Source organism: Staurois parvus, unplaced genomic scaffold (assembly GCF_062004578.1).
Source record: "Staurois parvus isolate SC_StPar_1 unplaced genomic scaffold, SC_StPar_1.0 ptg000044l, whole genome shotgun sequence".
Taxonomy (NCBI): Eukaryota; Metazoa; Chordata; class Amphibia; order Anura; family Ranidae; genus Staurois; species Staurois parvus.
Window position 1 is genome coordinate 3,071,755 of NW_028317840.1, and position 19,880 is coordinate 3,091,634.

At 40.5% G+C, this 19,880-nt stretch overlaps 1 protein-coding gene across 1 annotated transcript in view; it reads left to right on the plus strand.

The window, feature by feature from the left end:
• The window catches only part of CCSER1 (coiled-coil serine rich protein 1), a 1,224,715-nt gene that overhangs the window by 207,919 nt on the left and 996,916 nt on the right, over positions 1 to 19,880 (plus strand). The window contains exons 2-3 of the mRNA XM_089663808.1: positions 7,195 to 8,485; positions 16,034 to 16,221. Of these exons, the coding sequence (XP_089519934.1) occupies positions 7,210 to 8,485; positions 16,034 to 16,221 (1,464 nt within the window). The 5' untranslated portion in view covers positions 7,195 to 7,209. The remainder of the gene's footprint in view (positions 1 to 7,194; positions 8,486 to 16,033; positions 16,222 to 19,880) is intronic.

A 19,880-nucleotide genomic window follows, 5' to 3' on the forward strand; every position in this document is an offset into this window, starting at 1 on the left:
CGCCTTTTATATTGTATAGTTGCCTACAAACAGATGTCTTCATCTTAATTTTTTCTTGCTTGTTCACACTTGACTAAATTTCTACCTCTAACCAAAGGGTTAGCTTTAGTATGGGCATTAGACAGGAGCTAATGAGCGTTAGTATGGGCATTAGACAGGCGTTAATGAGCTTTAGTACGGGCATTAGACAGGCGTTAATGAGGTTTAGTATGGGCGTTAGACAGGTGCTAATGAGCGTTAGTATGGGCATTAGACAGGCGTTAATGAGGTTTAGTATGGGCATTAGACAAATGTTAATGAGGTTTAGTATGGGCATTAGACAGGTGTTAATGAGGTTTAGTATGGGCGTTAGACAGGCGTTAATGAGCTTTAGTATGGGCGTTAGACAGGAACTAATGAGCATTAGTATGGGCGTTAGACAGGCGTTAATGAGCGTTAGTATGGGCGTTAGACAGGCGTTAATGAGCTTTAGTATGGGCGTTAGACAGGAACTAATGAGCATTAGTATGGGCGTTAGACAGGCGTTAATGAGCGTTAGTATGGGAGTTAGACAGGCGTTAATGAGCTTTAGTATGGGCGTTAGACAGGCGTTAATGAGCTTTAGTATGGGCGTTAGACAGGCGTTAATGAGCTTTAGTATGGGCGTTAGACAGGCGTTAATGAGGTTTAGTATGGGCGTTAGACAGGCGTTAATGAGCTTTAGTATGGGCGTTAGACAGGTGTTAATGAGCTTTAGTATGGGCGTTAGACAGGCGTTAATGAGGTTTAGTATGGGCGTTAGACAGGCGTTAATGAGCTTTAGTATGGGCATTAGACAGGCGTTAATGAGGTTTAGTATGGGCATTAGACAAGCGTTAATGAGCTTTAGTATGAGCATTAGAATGGCGTTAATGAGCTTTAGTATGGGCATTAGACAGGCGTTAATGAGGTTTAGTATGGGCATTAGACAGGCGTTAATGAGCTTTAGTATGGGCATTAGACAGGAACTAATGAGCATTAGTATGGGCGTTAGACAGGCGTTAATGAGCGTTAGTATGGGCGTTAGACAGGCGTTAATGAGCTTTAGTATGGGCGTTAGACAGGCGTTAATGAGCTTTAGTATGGGCGTTAGACAGGCGTTAATGAGCTTTAGTATGGGCGTTAGACAGGCGTTAATGAGCTTTAGTATGGGCGTTAGACAGGCGTTAATGAGCTTTAGTATGGGCATTAGACAGGCGTTAATGAGGTTTAGTATGAGCATTAGACAGGCGTTACTGAGCGTTAGTATAGGCATTAGACAGGCGTTAATGAGCTTTAGTATGGGCATTAGACAGGCGTTAATGAGGTTTAGTATGGGCATTAGACAGGCGTTAATGAGGTTTAGTATGGGCATTAGACAGGCGTTAATGAGCGTTAGTACGGGCATTAGACAGGCGTTAATGAGGTTTAGTATGGGCATTAGACAGGCGTTAATGAGGTTTAGTATGGGCATTAGACAGGCGTTAATGAGGTTTAGTATGGGCATTAGACAGGCGTTAATGAGCTTTAGTATGGGCATTAGACAGGAACTAATGAGCATTAGTATGGGCGTTAGACAGGCGTTAATGAGCGTTAGTACGGGCGTTAGACAGGCGTTAATGAGCTTTAGTATGGGCGTTAGACAGGCGTTAATGAGCTTTAGTATGGGCGTTAGACAGGCGTTAATGAGCTTTAGTACGGGCATTAGACAGGCGTTAATGAGGTTTAGTATGGGCATTAGACAGGCATTAATGAGCGTTATTACGGGCATTAGACAGGCGTTAATGAGGTTTAGTACGGGCATTAGACAGGCGTTAATGAGCTTTAGTACGTGCATTAGACAGGCGTTAATGAGGATTAGTATGGGCGTTAGACAGGCGTTAATGAGCGTTAGTATGGGCATTAGACAGGCGTTAATGAGGTTTAGTATGGGCATTAGACAGGCGTTAATGAGGTTTAGTATGGGTATTAGACAGGCGTTAATGAGGTTTAGTATGGGCATTAGACAGGCGTTAATGAGCATTAGTATAGGCATTAGACAGGCGTTAATGAGCTTTAGTATGGGCATTAGACAGGCGTTAATGAGGTTTAGTATGGGCGTTAGACAGGCGATAATGAGCGTTAGTATGGGCATTAGACGGGCGTTAATGAGCTTTAGTATGGGCATTCGACAGGCGTTAATTAGGTTTAGTATGGGCATTAGACAGGCGTTAATGAGCTTTAGTATGGGCATTAGACAGGCGTTAATGAGCGTTAGTATAGGCATCAGACAGGTGTTAATGAGCTTTAGTATGGGCATTAGACAGGCGTTAATGAGCATTAGTATAGGCATTAGACAGGCGTTAATGAGCTTTAGTATGGGCATTAGACAGGCGTTAATGAGGTTTAGTATGGGCGATAGACAGGCGATAATGAGCGTTAGTATGGGCATTAGACGGGCGTTAATGAGCTTTAGTATGGGCATTCGACAGGCGTTAATTAGGTTTAGTATGGGAATTAGACAGGCGTTAATGAGCGTTAGTATAGGCATTAGACAGGTGTTAATGAGCTTTAGTATGGGCATTAGACAGGCGTTAATGAGGCTTAGTATGGGCATTAGACAGGCGTTAATGAGCATTAGTATGGGCATTAGACAGGCGTTAATGAGCTTTAGTATGGGCATTAGACAGGCGTTAATGAGGTTTAGTATGGGCATTAGACAGGCGTTAATGAGGCTTAGTATGGGCATTCGACAGGCGTTAATTAGGTTTAGTATGGGCATTAGACAGGCGTTAATGAGCGTTAGTATAGGCATTAGACAGGTGTTAATGAGCTTTAGTATGGGCATTAGACAGGCGTTAATGAGGCTTAGTATGGGCATTAGACAGGCGTTAATGAGCATTAATATGGGCATTAGACAGGCGTTAATGAGCTTTAGTATGGGCATTAGACAGGCGTTAATGAGGTTTAGTATGGGCATTAGACAGGCGTTAATGAGGCTTAGTATGGGCATTAGACAGGCGTTAATGAGCATTATTACGGGCATTAGACAGGCGTTAATGAGCTTTAGTACGGGCATTAGACAAGCGTTAATGAGCTTTAGTACTGGCATTAGACAGGCATTAATGAGCTTTAGTATGGGCATTAGACAGGTGTTAATGAGCTTTAGTATGGGCATTAGACAGGTGTTAATGAGCTTTAGTATGGGCGTTAGACAGGCGTTAATGATCTTTAGTATAGAGGTTAGACAGGTGTTAATGAGCTTTAAACCGGCTTTTTACAAGCATTAAAAACGCTCCCCAAATACCCTATGTGTAGTTTTGAAGCATTTTAGAAGCATTTGACAAGCGTTAAAACCACACCACAAACTAAATAAATTGTAATGTTATTAACCGCACCGCTAATGCCTTGCAAACACTTGCCAGGGCGTTTGAGGAGCGTCACCATAGACTTGAATGGGAGGCGCTGAAAGTCTTCAAACTCTTCTTGACTGCACTTGAGGCTTCAGCTGTGAAGCAACGCTAGTGCTTCATATTTTGATATTGTGAACAGCACTGTATGCTGCCCATAGTATCATTTGCATAGGCATTTGAGGAGCGTTAAAATCGCCCCTCAAATGCCTGCTTTCAAAGCCAGTGTGAACTAGGCTCACAGGACACAGGCTCCTTTAATCACAGACACTGTGGTTATTATATTGTAATGTTTTGTAAGTAATGTTGCTGTGTGCAGTGGACTTTGCATCAATTAATATACTGTAGATATATAAAGTTAATATATCTCCCCTTGGGGAGGAATGCCCAGAGTCATGGAGCAGTGAGTCTAGGGCTGAGCACCATTTCTTCACATGAGGGTTCTCCCCATACTTGGGTTGTGCCTGGATCCTGGGCCCCTGCATTGGTCTACAGAGGAGTGGGTGGTGTGAAACCCTAGACCCAGAGCAATGTACCTTTTTTCCCCATTTACTGGGACATTTTGTTGCAGTAACCGTATGGTGCTGTGACACATGGAGAGACTTGGGCAGGCTGTAGACTGTGCCGTGTACCAGGTCATGTCCCTGGAGTTGGCTGGATTTCCTTCAGCTGCAGGAGCCATTTTGGGCACACGCTTCCAGCAGACTGTTCAGGACAAACTTTCTGCTCCACTTCCAGTTCCCAGGTCCTGTGCAAGCCTTCACCAGATTAAGCAGCGGCCTTCAGTTGTGAGACACACGTGACATTTAACTTACACATCCCTTCTTCTCTGCAGCATAGGTCATGAGTACCCATCATGGGATACCTTTACGCACATGGATCAAGTCAGACAAAAAGGCATTGGTACTAGGGGGCCAGCACAGGGCCCAGCACACAATGTTTAGAGGAGAATGAAAGAGTGACTCAGGGTTCCCTTGGTACCTTGGCTTCAGACACTTTGGACCTCAGTCTTCATTCCTCAGAGTCTGTTCCTAACCCCTCAGGTACCCCCTATCCCACCTTTTTAACTAGAAAGACATTTTCAACTTCCATTGTGAAGCTGATGGGGAAGGTCTCTACACTGGCAGAAACTACCTAATGCAAACAGCTTGAACGTCCACAGTGGGTGTCCTGAACTAAATCTCTTTCAGACTCTACCATAATGGAAATGGTGCTTCCAAATGATGATGAGTAGGGATGAGCTCAAGACTGATCTATCCTGCCAAGAAGCTGTCACTGTTTAGAGACAATCATAAGTGGTAGAACATTCCCCACCCTGCAGCCCCATGTATACAAAGGACATGTATACGTTCAGCTGCGGGGTGAGATTCAGCTGCGGGGCGGGGATGCAGTTGCAGCTTCTTGGCAGGATAGTTCAGGCAGGTTCAGGCTCTGATGACGGGGAAGAGGAGAGGGAAGAAGAAAATGAGGGGAAACCTGAATTATCAGAGTTGGAGGACTCCTCCCAGGAGAATGGTCAGTGAACCCTGATCTCTCCCATACTTAAGGAAATTGGTATGGCTTTGGAGGACATAGTATATATTTGTTTGAAGTTGGAGCTTCTTTCGCCTAGTGGACCGAAGGTTACCAGTACCATCTCTCAAGTTCAAGAAACCTGCTAAGGCTCTTCCAGTCCACCCGTTAGTATACGTTGTATGAGCTGTGGCCATGACCAAGTATCTGACCCTCTTTAATGGTTTGTTTAACAGTACTCTGTTGAGGAGGCTTTCCAAAAAAGTGGAAAGTTCTGGTGGTGGACATGGCTATTTTGTGCCTCAACAAATCCCTGAAAATCCTGGTCAGTAATCTATAGCATTCAACCACAACTGATATGACTACAGTAAACTGAGACATGATGAAGTACAAGGGATTTCTATACTTTGTACATGGCCATTGCACTTTACACATGTGCAATGGATTCATTGTACAGTGTATGTAGGGGCAGACGGTAGTTTCATAAACAAATACTGCTTGACTTGACAGGCTGTAGCACTGGGGAAGATTTCCATGTCTGAAGCTTTAAGGGTCCTTTCACACCTCAAAGTTTGCACTGAGCACAAGTAAACTCACATGTATTGATCTGCTGCATTTTAAAATTTGCTGCCTTTTTTTTTATTTCTGTAAGCTTTTATTTTAAAGGAGCTTTAACATACTGTTTTGACACATTGTGGTGTGTTTACACGTGTTGAGCTGAAAAAAGTAGGGTCTGTTGTAATTTTTAAATCCATTCTACAAATGATATTCGCTGGCATGTATTCATCACACATGGCAACGCTTCTAGTATGAATGGATCCTTATATGCACATGATGTATATAAAGTGCGCTATACTAAAATTATTTTAATTATCTTTGTTGTTATATGTGACCATGTTTCTTGTAAGAAAATTCTGCATGAAAAAGGTGCATGTTGATGATATGTACTTGACTTTTTTTTTAAAAGGTGTACATGACTCTTTAATATATCAATTTGTATGAACTTATTTTATTATACTGTAAGTTGAGATTTTATTCATTACCTTTCATGCCTCCAAGTATAACTAGAGCTGGAACAAGGCCATTCTAATTAATTAGTAACTTCCCAAATTGACAAATTGAGGGGTTGAAAAGAATGCCAAACAGAACAGTTATCAAGGGTGGTTCATATTAGTTTACAGTTAATTACAAGGCAGGGACTCCGGGAAAACAGAGCAAGTTTGATTCTGCTTGTGTCCTATGAGTACTGCAATTTGCATTTTTTTCGAAAACAATATCAATGATAACTGAGTAGAAGGAGGATATAGTACATAAAAAAATGATGTACCTTGGAAGTCTAGAGTTGAAACCTGTGAAGAAACTGATATTTTTTTACATGCATCGTGCTAGGAGAACACAGTGATTATTGATAGCACTATTGACTTGGGTAAAATCAGCTTGCCCATCATTGGATCAAATCTCAGACAGCTCATGCTGAACCGGCTGAGATTTGAACCATCTATGGCTGGCTTAATAATAATATCCAGTGTAGGTTTTCAAAAGCATATCTCCTGTACCCTTTTGTATATAATAGTCTATTTGATGGGTCTTAAGCAACAATAGCACCTGTTTGGCACTAATGAAATGTCACCATTATAAAGAATGAGGGTGTGTTATTTTCAAAATAATAAATAGAATCAGAGGTGAAGCTGATCCAAGAACCAGTGTAGGGAAAACTCAGTGTGCACAGTAAGTTGCAAGTGATTTTACTAAAAGCAAATCATGAAAATAATTTTGATTATACCAATCTGAATCCAAATGCTCAGTATGTTAAATAGAGAACATGGGCTTGGTTGTGTATGTAAAAGTCTATCACCAAAAAACAAAAGTGATTATAATTTTTTGACATCTTGATCTAGTGTATATTAAGTGTTTGGCACACAAGTAATGTCATTTTTCCAAACTATTATAAAAAAGTACAAAAAATATAAGATGTGGCACCAAATACTTAATTGGTATCTTTCAGGGCATGGGTATGAAGCACATGGAGATGATTAGCATGCCCTGCTGCTTTTGTTGTTAGTAATTAATGATGAAGCTCACAGTTTAGTGTACAATATTGACTTGTTAATTGTTATAGAGAATTTCTGACTAATACATGTCCTTAAATATATGATTACTTTTTACTGAAAACTGTTTTTGTGTTATGTTTTACTTAAGCTTTATCAGTTACCTTGTTAGTAAAGTAGGCAGCAGTCACAATGCCTGCTTACATTAATATCAAATTTTAATACTTACATTTTTTCTATTTTGACAGGCAAATTTAGTTCTGATGGGGGACATAGGCACACGACGCTCCACTCTGGTCTCTAGGTTGCCGATATTTAGACGCAGCACAGTCCGAAAACAAGACTCTCTGCCTTCTTCACCTTCTTCCAACAATACTAGTGGCCTGCACACGTCCTCTCCTTCAAGTACAAATTCTAGCTCAGGTAGCACTGGGAAACGAAGAAGCATATTTCGCACTCCATCTTTAAGCTTTCATCACAGAAAAGAAAATGACCACAAATATGAATCTAGCCAAGCGACAACAATTTCTCAGAGCACCGAAAGCACTTTGCAGAGCCTTGAATTAGAAGAGCAGTCCAAAATAAAGACAAGAGCCTCCACAAGCATCCCAAGCTCATGTAGGAAGATTACTAGATCAGTAACTGAGGATTTTGAAAAGAGAAAGGAACATTCAGTTAATAAGAATGTGTTCACAAACTGTTTAGGTAAAAGTGAGGGAGATGACTCCGGATTTGTAGATGACCAGCCTAAAAAATCTGTGAAACATTCCTCAAGAAAGCTTCTCCCTAGATCATTTTCCTCCCATTATAGGTTTTCCAAGCGTGGGTCTCAATGTCAGACTCCACCTCCAGCACAAAATTTAGACTGCCCCGCAGAAGCTCTTACTCCTCCACAAACAGATTCTATACTTGCTAAGCCAGTACTACATAGTGCCACAGAGATAAATGAATATACGGAAAGTTCTTTATTGTCACCTCTTGTATCAGCTGAACACACAACTGCTCCACAGACTCCATCTGACTTTACATTTATGGATGACTCTGCCTCTGAAGCTGATTCCCTGCCAATCAGTGGAAATCAAATACCCAAAAGACATCAGATTTGCAATCCTGTTTCTACCTCACAAACTTCTGCCAATCCAGCATCTGTTCCTACTGAAATAAATAAGGAACTGCACGTAGTTAAAGATATGTCTGAATGTGATGGTTTGGTCCTTACGAAACAGAAAGCTGATACAGATGTAAAAAGATCTGGGCCACATATATGCTGTGCATCTTCTAAAGAACTAATACCAATGTCTGAACTGTCTACAACTAATAATATTAATCTTGAAAATGGTACTGAGCAACAACACATTAATAAGCCAGTGTTTCAAAATGGAGATTACTTCTGCTCCATAGAAAGTTTGCCAAAGAAATTTGAGCCAGCAGTATCTCAGTGTGAAGTGATGTCAAATCCAATCGCTCATCAATCTGTGCCATCAACAAAAGGTTCTTCCGAGGTGCAGTATTCATCGATGTACAATGGCCGTGCAAGAGGTATTTATATATCTTTTTGTATATATTTTAATCTATTTATAGAAAATTGAAGTTTAGCAGATACTGTATATCTTCATTTATATTACATTTTTGTTCCTTAAAATTATGTGGGAACTAAGGCTTTATAGATTAGTAACATTCCAGAGTATCACAGACAAAGAATATTATTTAGATGTTCATTTCATCCACATTTGGTATTCTAGACCACTGAAAAAATGTGGGGATACTCCTGAATTTTACTAGCATAAAATACAGTATCCATACACATTCAGTTACCTTTTTTCTCGTACAACTCTTGTTTACTTACTCACATTCACAGTATAGTACCTTCTCTAGCTCAGAGTATTGCACAGCACCCTCCCTAGGAACCCTAGGAACTGCATTACACCATGATCAGCTGCTAATAGCTATATTTTTGGTTGGAGAAGGACGGGCGCTTTGCAAAGCAGGACTTGCAATAGTAGCTTAATGTACAGCTATAAGGAGATTCACCCTCTCTACTTGTCCTGTTTTCCATTATTATTGAAAGTGGAAGTAAAAGAAAATTCCAAATTTTGGATTATCCCCAGAAAAGTATTAGAGGGTAAATCTTCCAATGGGGACACTAGTTCTGGTGACACTTAATTTGCAGGGATTTCCTCTCACTACCTGTTTGACTATGGGATAGGAAGTGAAGAGAAATCTCCGTAATGGGGTACAGATGGCGGAAAAAAAATCTGACAGTATTTATAACCCTCCCTTGCTCTATCCAAAATAACTTTATAATTTATAATTACTTTAATTCACCCACATGCAATAACCTCTCCTTTGCCCACGATTGAGCTGCAGAATAAACATCCCGCCCTGTATTAGCTGGCTTTACATCACTGCTGTTCTATTTGCTCCTCTGCAGCAAATAGGACTGTACAGGAACCAATTAGAAATACAGTAGGAGAAGAGTCCAAACTAAAAAGAAGCCACACGGCCAAGTACAAGTTGGCAAAGGTGCAGTCGGCAGCCAGTGACACCTTCCCTGCAGCTCAATGAAGATGTCTTCTGCCCACTAAAGATGTGAATGGGGAGATGCTCAGAGCGCTTCAGTGAAATTGCCCTTGAGCTCCATTTTTGACACCACTGCTCAAAAGAATGCAAAAAATGGTACACAAATCATCCAGTAAGCAGCCATTTATACAGCGCAAACACCTTGTTATTCAAAATTCACAGGAAGTCCAGAGCTAATCAAATACCCAATATATACAATGGTGGAAAGGACAAAGGTATCTCTGAAAGCCTTACTTGTGGAACCTAGAAGAGGTTTTACCAAGACTGGTATATTGTAGTTTCTGAATTTTTGCTACGACTTGAAAATGGTTGGATTAGACTTTGGCAAACATAGTACAAATCTATCTATCATGAAATCTCCATTTTTGACAGAATTGATACTACCTGTATGGCATAATTATATGGTAAACATGACATGCAAAAACGCCAGAATAGAAAAAAGGTACAGTAGAATCACTTTTAACTCCTATATTTCCAATACAGCTTATAATATGACTGGATGATCAACTCAATAGTTTGCTATTAATTGCACAATAATTGCTAGCACAAGGTGAATCATCTAAGGCAAAAATATTAGAATTTATTTATGCCCACCCACGTCCCAAACAAACTTGTCCATGTTCATATTTGGTAGAAATCCATATTTATTGAAGCTGAGCTCTGGGGGAAATTTAAAGCTACCTCTGCAGTGCTGCTCCATCCTCACTGTAGTGGTAAATTTTAGTTTTTCGTCTGTGGAATATTCAAAAGTTGTATTACTTTATCCCTCGCTCACTTCACTCTCCTCTTCTCCCTATTCTCTCTGAAGCTCCAGGGTGTGAAGGGGGAGGGCTGTTCCTGCATTGTATATGAATACATCAGAATGTGACTAACAGAGCCATAAAGAGTAGCTACTCCAGGGCATCGGTCTTGGGAAAAGGAGTAGACCTTAAAGGAGATGTATAGCCAAACCTATTTTGGCTATACATCTCCTATGAATTACAGGAGTGCAGTTCGTTCTGCATTCCTGTGACCCATTTTTAGCTGACAGCAGGCTAAAGACCACTGTTGGCTGATGTCACTTAGCCAATTCAAGCTCAAGAAAGATCCTGACTTTACAGTCCAGTCAGGATCCACCCAGATGCCTGGATCAGCAACTGACTCAGGCTCTCAGCACGCTGCTGAGAGTCTGAGCCAGCTCCTCCACAGCCCAGCACTCCAATGAGCACTGGAGAGGCAATGCAAAGAGCCGGAGACTGACAGTCACTGCTCTCTGCTCAGATCTAAGGGGGAGAACTGAGCGATCAGCAGTATTTGGTTGCTCAGTTTTTGAGGGTAGAGCCAGCAGGAGACAGCTGCAGCTGGGATGGGTGCTGCAGCCATCTAGGTGAGTATGATTTTTTTTTGCTATTCTTGAACTTCTCTTTTAATTATCAGAAAACATCTGCAGCACCCCTTTAGTTAGCTAGGGGGAGCAAGACAGGATTTTAGCTAGAGGCTGAGTAGAAGCTTGGTATGAGGGCTCTGCAGATCTGTTCCCTGATACCTCTCCCTGCTCTAGAAACTTGAGAAGTTTTTAATAGGCAGTGGGTGGGGGTGAGGAGGGCTGATGTGCATACTAAGGGGATCTTGGCCAAACCCCAAGCAGGGGGCTTGGCATGGGGCCAGAACAGCCCTTAAATATGAGAAAGTCTGACCAGCAGGGGAGTAGTGTCAGGTGGAAGATGGATTGAAGGCTTTAGTGTAGAGCCTGGGAGCAGGCCCAGGAGAGTGGCCTACCTGCAGGCAGGACCTGGAAGGGAGGATCTCTCAGCCTCAACCGCCCCCTGAGAGAGGACAGCCTGGGAAGCAGGAAAGGAGCTAGCTCAGCATAAGGACTGAAGGCAGCCACTATCCCACAAGAAGAGGACAGAGTGTGTAATCCCATGCTCCCTGGGCCAGAGAAGGGGAGAGGACAGTCAGGTGGCCAACCCAACTAGTTCGTCATCTGGAACTGCTCAGCTAAAGTGGCAGTTTCTGGGTCTCCTTGCCCAGGGATTCCCTCAGGCAGCTTGGTGAAGAGGAGATTTCATCTGGAGTCTCCAAGAAGAGAATATTTGTCTGTGGATTTGCTGCTAAGGAGTTGTCCTCAAGTTGCAGTGTCCTTGGCCATCTCATATACCCCTAGACCCCATCCAAGTTCTTAACCCCTAATAAAAACCAAAGAAAACAAGCTCAAGGGCTGTTTACTGTCTTGAGTGTGCAAAATCTGAAGAAAGTGCATGAGCAGGACTATAGGGGGACCCAAAACTCAGCAACTCACAAGGGGTTAGTGCTACGTATCATTTTGTTTTTGCACATTTTAAAATTTTGAAAAAAGTATTATTATTGGTGTTATTTGCTTTTTGTTTTTATAAGTAGACCTCTTATGTATGTCTTTTCTACTAAAAAGCTTCCCAACCGTCTGCTCACAAAGTTCTTTATAATGTACCACTGAGCTGCACATGCACAACAATTTGTACAGTTTGTCTTTACTGGGATGAATCAACTCCTGTGTACATTTATGAAAGTTATATCATTCCATGCAAGATGGCAAAACTGCTTTCATTGGAGGGTGGATAAAAATAGTGAATTTAGGTTCTGCTCTAAGCACCATCCATAGAGGTTTCAGGACTGTCCTACTAAAGGACAATTTGGCCCTGTCTTGGTATTTGTTTTACATATACAGTACATTTCTAAAAGTGCATTTCCAGTTTATGTAAATTTACTATTATATCTATTTATTGCACTATTTATTATGTCACTTTTCCAGGTCAGTGGCATGCTTGTTGTTTTAAATGTTTGTATAAAATATAATGCATTTACTCCAAATAGCTTGGAATTGCTTCACTTTTAGCTCTGAATAAAAGTTGAACATGCACATGCTTTAGTCTACTTTTATTTAAAGTTAGTTAAAAATGAAATACATGACAGACTTGCTTTCTTCTAAGTGATAAATCCTTTATGTAAATGAGGAATACACAGGGCTACTAAAATATACATGGAACAGACGGCTCAAAGTTCTGTCCTTCCCAAACTATTATGTCTGAGCATCTTCACAGCTCTTTCAACTTGAGCAGAAGTATCCATGTTAATTAGATTTTTGCATTCATATTACTTGCTAATGAATCTACCCTGTGGCAAGCTAAAAATTGTCGTAAACCCCAGCATTGCCTCCAATTAAAATATCAAACATGTTTTCAGCCTTAATTAGACAGAAACCTGGTGAATGAATTGATATTCAGTTTAAGAGATGATATACCAAGACAGTTAACGGATGTCTTTTAGAATGATTGAAGGGATCACATGTCAAAAATGTTTTGTAAGTTTATCAAACAAGATTATACATTATATCAATAACTCATAGACAAGTTTGACATTGGTTTGGTCAGGTTTTTGTTTCTGTCTGGCAAGATTCACCTTCTCTATTGGTTATTATTTCCACAGGGACAATAAGTAGGTCCAGATTTTATAGCTTTCACGGGAACAAAGGTAAAGGGGAAATCTTCCAGTGGGGACACCTGTCCTGGTCAAAACTACAAGGGGATTTCCACTCATTTTGGAGAGATAACCACTTACTTCTTGTAGCATCTCTATGACAGAAAATGAGAGAACTCTTCCCCATGTAACACAAATTAAAAAAAATACTGACATTATACACCACGTGAACGTTTATGAAGCATACTAGACGGTGGTGTATTTAGGTCTTGTGCTGCCCTAGGCAGCACAAAAATTGTCTGCTGCCAAGGACACTGACCAACACCACCCCCCCTTCCCCCTCCCGTAAAGACAACTTGACATTGACCAACAACACCCCTGCCCCTCACTCGGGAAATCCTTCCACTAACCCCCCCCCATCCCTGGCGATATAGAGAAAGATACTCATCTTCAAAGCTCTGGACATCCCTGAAATCAGACTCCACATACACCATCAAGCAGCCCGCAGTCTCTCTTGGATCCCGCCTGGTTCCCTTGGCACACGTGTCCCTTCTTTCATTCCTTCTGAGAGGATGTGCTACCCCCCTGAAAAATGCTGCCCTAGGCAAGTGCCTTGTTTACCTTGTGGTAAATACACCCCTGATACTAGGCACAAGGAACCAGACTGTCAGGAATCAGTAGCAGGGATGGCTAGATATGCATGGCTACACAGAAAAAAGGGACCAGAGTGTGTATGCCTTACAGTAAGTGAGACTTATTTACTGTGAAACAAAATCAATCTAAACACTAGCAAACATTAAAAATATAAGTGAATCAAAACCCCAGTGAGAGATTATCTGACTAATAACTAACAGGAAGCCTAAATAACAACTAACTATATACAACATATACAAAATGGGGAACACAGAAAGGCAGGGGAAACTGGAGGTGCAGGGAGCAGATGGGAAGGGGGAACCAAAACTGAATCAGATACAGGGGTAGCAGGAACAAAGGCATCCATGTACAGGATGCAGGGCAGGAGCAAGATCAGATTTATGTCAGAGTCTGGCAGCTGCAAAAAAATTAGGGGGACTAATTGGGGAGGACCTAAATAACCTCCCAGCATCACGCTTCAGGTGGAAACTGATTACTGGGATCTGCTGGCTGCTGGGAGACACCCACAAGAGCACATTTGAATTACAGCCCTTGAAACCACAGTGCCACCAGCAGGTGATCCACGTCCTGACACAGACGTTCTACATCACAATACACTGTAGCTCACATGGATCAGTATTAAGTACTGAATAGCAAAATATTAACAAAGTCTTAACATACCATTAACACTTTTCTAACATGCTTGCACATATGCTCCTAGATTGTAAGCTTGAAAGAGCAGGGCCCTTGACCCCCTCGTGTTTTGTTTCGTTACTGTATTGTCTCATGTTCTGTCCCCCACTATAATGTACAGCGCTGAGCAAACCTTTTAGCGCTATATAAATACTGTATAATAATAATAATATGCTCATGCTGCTAGTAGAAAATACGTATAAGTGTAATAGTGGGGGTTCATAACCAATATTCCTTTCCTATAGAGAGTTTGGACTGAATCTGCTGAGTCCACTCAGGTGTATTAAATACTATTAATGGCAAAGTGCAGGCATGAAGTCTCTGTGTTTGTCTTCATATCTGCTCCTATGTGTCTAAGGAGAGCCCCACATCCTGTAGGTTGTATATAGGACCTTGGATTCTCTCCAAGTTGAGATTACACCTTGTTAAGACTTCCCTAGCAGTAATGTTAGTTTATACATTTGGGTGGATACTGTTAGCATTTAGCAGTTTTTTTTACAGGATTTATACTCAGTAGGCAAATTCATGAGCCGTATATATAGATAAACCACGTCCCAAATAAATATACAAATTCAGCTCCCCACAGCACAATCAACACCTTCACCCCTGAAGATGTACAAATATTATACAGAAAAATGCTACCAAATAGTTGAAAAACTCCTCAAAATAAATACTAGTGCAGTCCAATTCCCAATCAGTCCAAAAATATATAAACCATAGCCTTCTTGTGCAATCACGGTGAAAAATTAGTGTCCAAAAGAAATATAAGTCCTTCCAACGAATGAAATGACCTTTCTGCCATCCAGGAACGTCCAGGCGATCCTGGATGGCAGGTGATCCTTTCCCTTTTCCAAAATGGCTGCCGGTATACTTCCGGTTCCCTTGTGCGTCTTGACGTCACTTCCCTTTCGTCATTGACTTAATCATCGGTCTCTTATGATAAGGGAAAGGATCACCTGTGAGAGCCTGGACGTTCCTGGATGGCAGAAAGGTTATTTCATTGTATTTAGAGCGGTTTTAAAGCTTAAACAATGTGAGCATTTTGAATTAAAGTTTATTATTGCATCTTTCTTGGCGGTATTACACTATTATTATCCCTCATATATGTACATCCATATGGAGCAAGGTTTATGAGGATACTTGGAGTACTATGGCTGATGTATCCAGGTAGTGCCATGGAGATAGTATATGCCTTGTGGGGATCTACAGGAGGGCCATTTCCCATCAATCATTGGATTATATAGCATCATTATTTTGGATTGTTTGGAACATTTATCGTGGATACCGTTGGAAGGACTTATATTTCTTTTGGACACTAATTTTTCACCGTGATTGCACAAGAAGGCTATGGTTTATATATTTTTTACTGATTAGGAATTGGACTGCACTAGTATTTATTTTGAGGAGTTTTTCAACCATTTGGTAGCATTATTCTGTATAAAATTCATGAGCCGGTAATGGCTTACTCTACATTATTGAGTCCCAAGCTGGAGTTTTTTTACTCTGGTTTCCAAGTTTTTACTGAATTCTCCAATGATATTTTAACACATTTCAGTTACTTTAAAAAACTGATGAATTTAAACTTTACCGTTAGAATGTAGTTGTGTTGTTTAAATGCCACTATACAGTACTACAATTATACTCTGTAATAAAGCCAGAAGTGGTTTCTGTTTACCTAATAAGACAATACTACATGTTTTTTCCCAGTTCATAAACATTTACTCTAGTTTATGTGTTTCTTTGCAGTTAACTATGCCAGTAGTTTCAGCCCATATAGAGACGGCCGTTATTCTGAGAGACGTTTGCGCTCGTCCTCAGAGGGTACTACAGGAGGCAGCAGAATGGCTTATAAACCAAAGGAGCAGCATTCTGAAGAGCTGTCACATTTTAGAAAACAGAGAACTATTTCAACTTCTTCCAAAATGAATAGCATGGTAAGTACAGTATTTCTTATACTATATACACAGTAAGTAAATCTACAAATCATTAATATCCACTTAGATAACCTTGAGCATCATGCCTATCCAAGTAGCTAATATGTAAGGTATTAAGGAGTGTCTGTTTTGGATGTTTTGTTTGGAAGAAAAAGTAGTATTCTTTCCTTGAATGAACTGTCTCTCATCCACAAAGCACGCCACACTTACCTTCCAAGAACTAATGTGTAAGGCTATGTTCACACTAGTTTTGTCAGCAGGCGTCAGACAAGCGTTTGGGAAGCGTTTTTAACGCTTCTCAAATGCCTATAAACATTCTGCACATGGTAGCACACAGTGCTGTTCACACTGAAGTGTTAGCGTCACGTCATGGCAAAACTGACGCCTCATGTTGAGTCTGGAGGAGATGAAGCCAATTCAAGTCTATGGTGCCGCTCCTCAAACACCTGGCAGGCGTTTGCGAAGTGGTTGTGGAGCGTTAATACCATTTAACTTAATTATAGGCGTTTGTGGTGCGCTTTTAACGCTTGGCAAACGCCTATCAAACACCTCAAAACCGTGCATAAGGCATTTGGGGAGCGTTTGAGGAGCGTTAAAAACGCTTCCCAAATGCCTGTTTACCGCCTGTCAAACACTATAGGGGCATTTGGCAAGAGTTAGAAATAAGTCAAGTGTGAACGAGCCCTAAGGAGTGCAGAACAGGCTGCTTTTAGAAAAAAAATGACTTTGTTCACAGCTGATATTATAAACTTTTACTGGCAATGAGTGTCTTAAGAATGTAGGGTCCTATTGTAGAATGAATACATTCAGAAAAGTGCAAGCCACCTATTTGGGGCCCAGATGTAATGGGAACCTGTCACCACAAATACTTTAGAAATGTTGGCCTAAAACAAGCACTGGAAACCATGCTGTTAGATCCTATTAGTCTTACATACATTGCATAATGTCCTGCCTCATGAGCCAAATCAGAAATGAATACATTCTTTGTTAAATTGTCTGTTTATGGCACAATATGAGTTCATTTCTTCAGGGATGTCATGATACAATGAGGCTGATAGAGCACAAGGTTAGTTTGGAAAAGCACACCTTCCTATCTCCCTTGTTAGGTCATTAAGAATAGAAGAGTTACACGACTCTTGAACTGAGCCCAGTGTGAATGCTTTCATAAGAGATCAGACTAAAGCCTTGCGGGAGAAGAGAGTTTTACTTAAGGCAGTTGCTTTCAGGTCAGGACATGTTTTGTAAGGATTTGAACGGAATTTTTTTTTGCCGTGTAGAGTTTCACATTTTAATTGAAAAATGGATTTGTGAAACTACCACTGGCAAATTATGTGTCTGTTGACCTAATATAGAAGCTAGGCATCTCTGCTTTGATGTCTACATCATCGAGTTCAGTGGTAATACTAGCTTTACATCTAGTTGAGAAAAAATAGCAATGCTAAATTGCTTAATAAGAGACTTTATGTATCTTCATTTGGGAGATTGTTTGTAAAATGCAGAACAAAGCTTTTTTTAGCATAAAATGATATATTCCCTGTTACCAGGAATACTTTCTAGGAATATTTTGTCTATCCTTCGTCAGGCTGGGGGCAGAGATGCAGAAGCTGACTGTTCATAAACTCTAGGTCAATACACGTAGAGCAGACCTCCTAGAAGAGTAGTGCAAATTGTTATCCTTATCTGACATCAATTTTATTCTAGTTATATACAACTTCAAAATAAATGAATAATAGAATGTGAAAAAAACAAAAAACGTGAAAAAAATATCATAATATTGGTAATTTAAATAAGAAATGAATAGTGTCCAAAAAAAAGTCTATATAAATTTGATTAAAGTTGATTAGTCAAACAAGATTGCAGATGGATTCTTGCTGGAATATAGATACTTATATGCGCTCACCTTCCATTAAGCCCACTGCTGGTCTAACACAGCTTTGTGATGTTTATCCTTGATGGATATCTTTAGAGACTCCCTTGGATACTCCTGATGGTTGATTATAGATGATTGTGGGTCTGTAGGTTAGCCTTTTCTCATGGCAATAAAAAGTGCTCCATCCCCTTGTATTATTCCTCGTTGGTATAGTGGGAAAGAAAAAGGTACATGGTGCCTTATCGTTTTTTAAAAGAACAATTTTATTCACAACTACTTCTTATGCACTCACAAATATTCAGTATAGAAAGCACTGAGTTAAAATCAGTGAGACCGCTAAATGCTAAGTGACAGCAACCCGACGGCGAGTATAAGTCTATGTGAGCGAGTGTGAGCAACCACGCAGGAGACCTGTCACAAACGCATTTAGCGGTCTCACTGATTTTAACTCAGCGCTTTTTATACTGAATACTTGTGAGTGCATAAGAAGTAGTTGTGAATAAAATTGTTCTTTTAACCTCTTGCCGTCCGCCTGCTGTTTATAAACGGCAGGGCGGTGGCAGTCCAAGGTCGGGTTGCCGTTACTAAACGGCACCCGCCTTTTCTAGCTGTGCGCGCTCCCTAGGAGCGCGCACCACCGCGATCCGGTGTCCGCTGTGTCCTCCGGACACAGTGAAACACCGATCGTCGGACGGGACCTCTGTACGAGGTCCCGATCATGTGATCACTGATTGGCGAATCAGTGATCACATGCAAAGTAGTAAGCAAGATGTCACTTGTGACATCATTGCTTACTACGTGTGAAATCTGTGAATGATCACAGAGGTCACATGGTACAAGGCTATTCACAACAGCCTTGTACCATGTGACAAGCTGTGACCAATCACAGCTCACTCAGTATATCTCAATGACTGTAAGAATGCAGACAGAGAGAAAGAGAAATGATTGCTTTTACATCCTATATGGGTGTAAAAGCAATCAGTGTAAAAAAAAAAAAAAAAATCTTCATCACCCCCCACAAGTAGTACAGTGTCACCATGGTGACACTGTACTGCTAGGGTGACAGTATGTAAAAATAAAAAATAAAAATAAAAAATAATATAAAAAAAATAAAATAAAAATGTAAAAAAAAATGTTTAAAAATTATAATGTTTGGTTATAAACTAATTTGGATTTTTTTTTTTTACTAAAAAAATAACGGAATAAATTTTGGCCAAGATTTAGGATGAAATATTATTTATTTGCAAAATTTTATAAAAAAAAAACACTTTTTTTCAAAATTTTTGGACATTTTCATTTACATAGTAAAAAAAATAAAAATCCCAGCGGTGAATAAATACCACCAAAATAAAGCTTTATCTGTCTCAAAAAAATGGTAAAAAATTCATATGGGTACAGTATTGCATGACCGCGCAATTGTCATTCAAAGTGTGATAGCGCTGAAAGCTGAAAATTGCCCTGGACAGGAAGGGGGTAAAAGTGTCCGGACAGGAAGTGGTTAAAAAACGATAAGGCACCATGTACCTTTTTCTTTCCCACTATACCAACGAAGAATAATACAAGGAGATGGAGCACTTTTTATTGCCATGAGAAAAAGCTAACCTACAGACCCACAATCATCTATAATCAACCATCAGGAGTATCCAAGGGAGTCTCTAAAGATATCCATCAAGGATAAACATCACAAAGCTGTATTAGCCCAGCAGTGGGCTTAATGGAAGGTGAGCGCATATAAGTATCTATATTCCAGCAAGAATCCATCTGCAATCTTGTTTGACTAATCAACTTT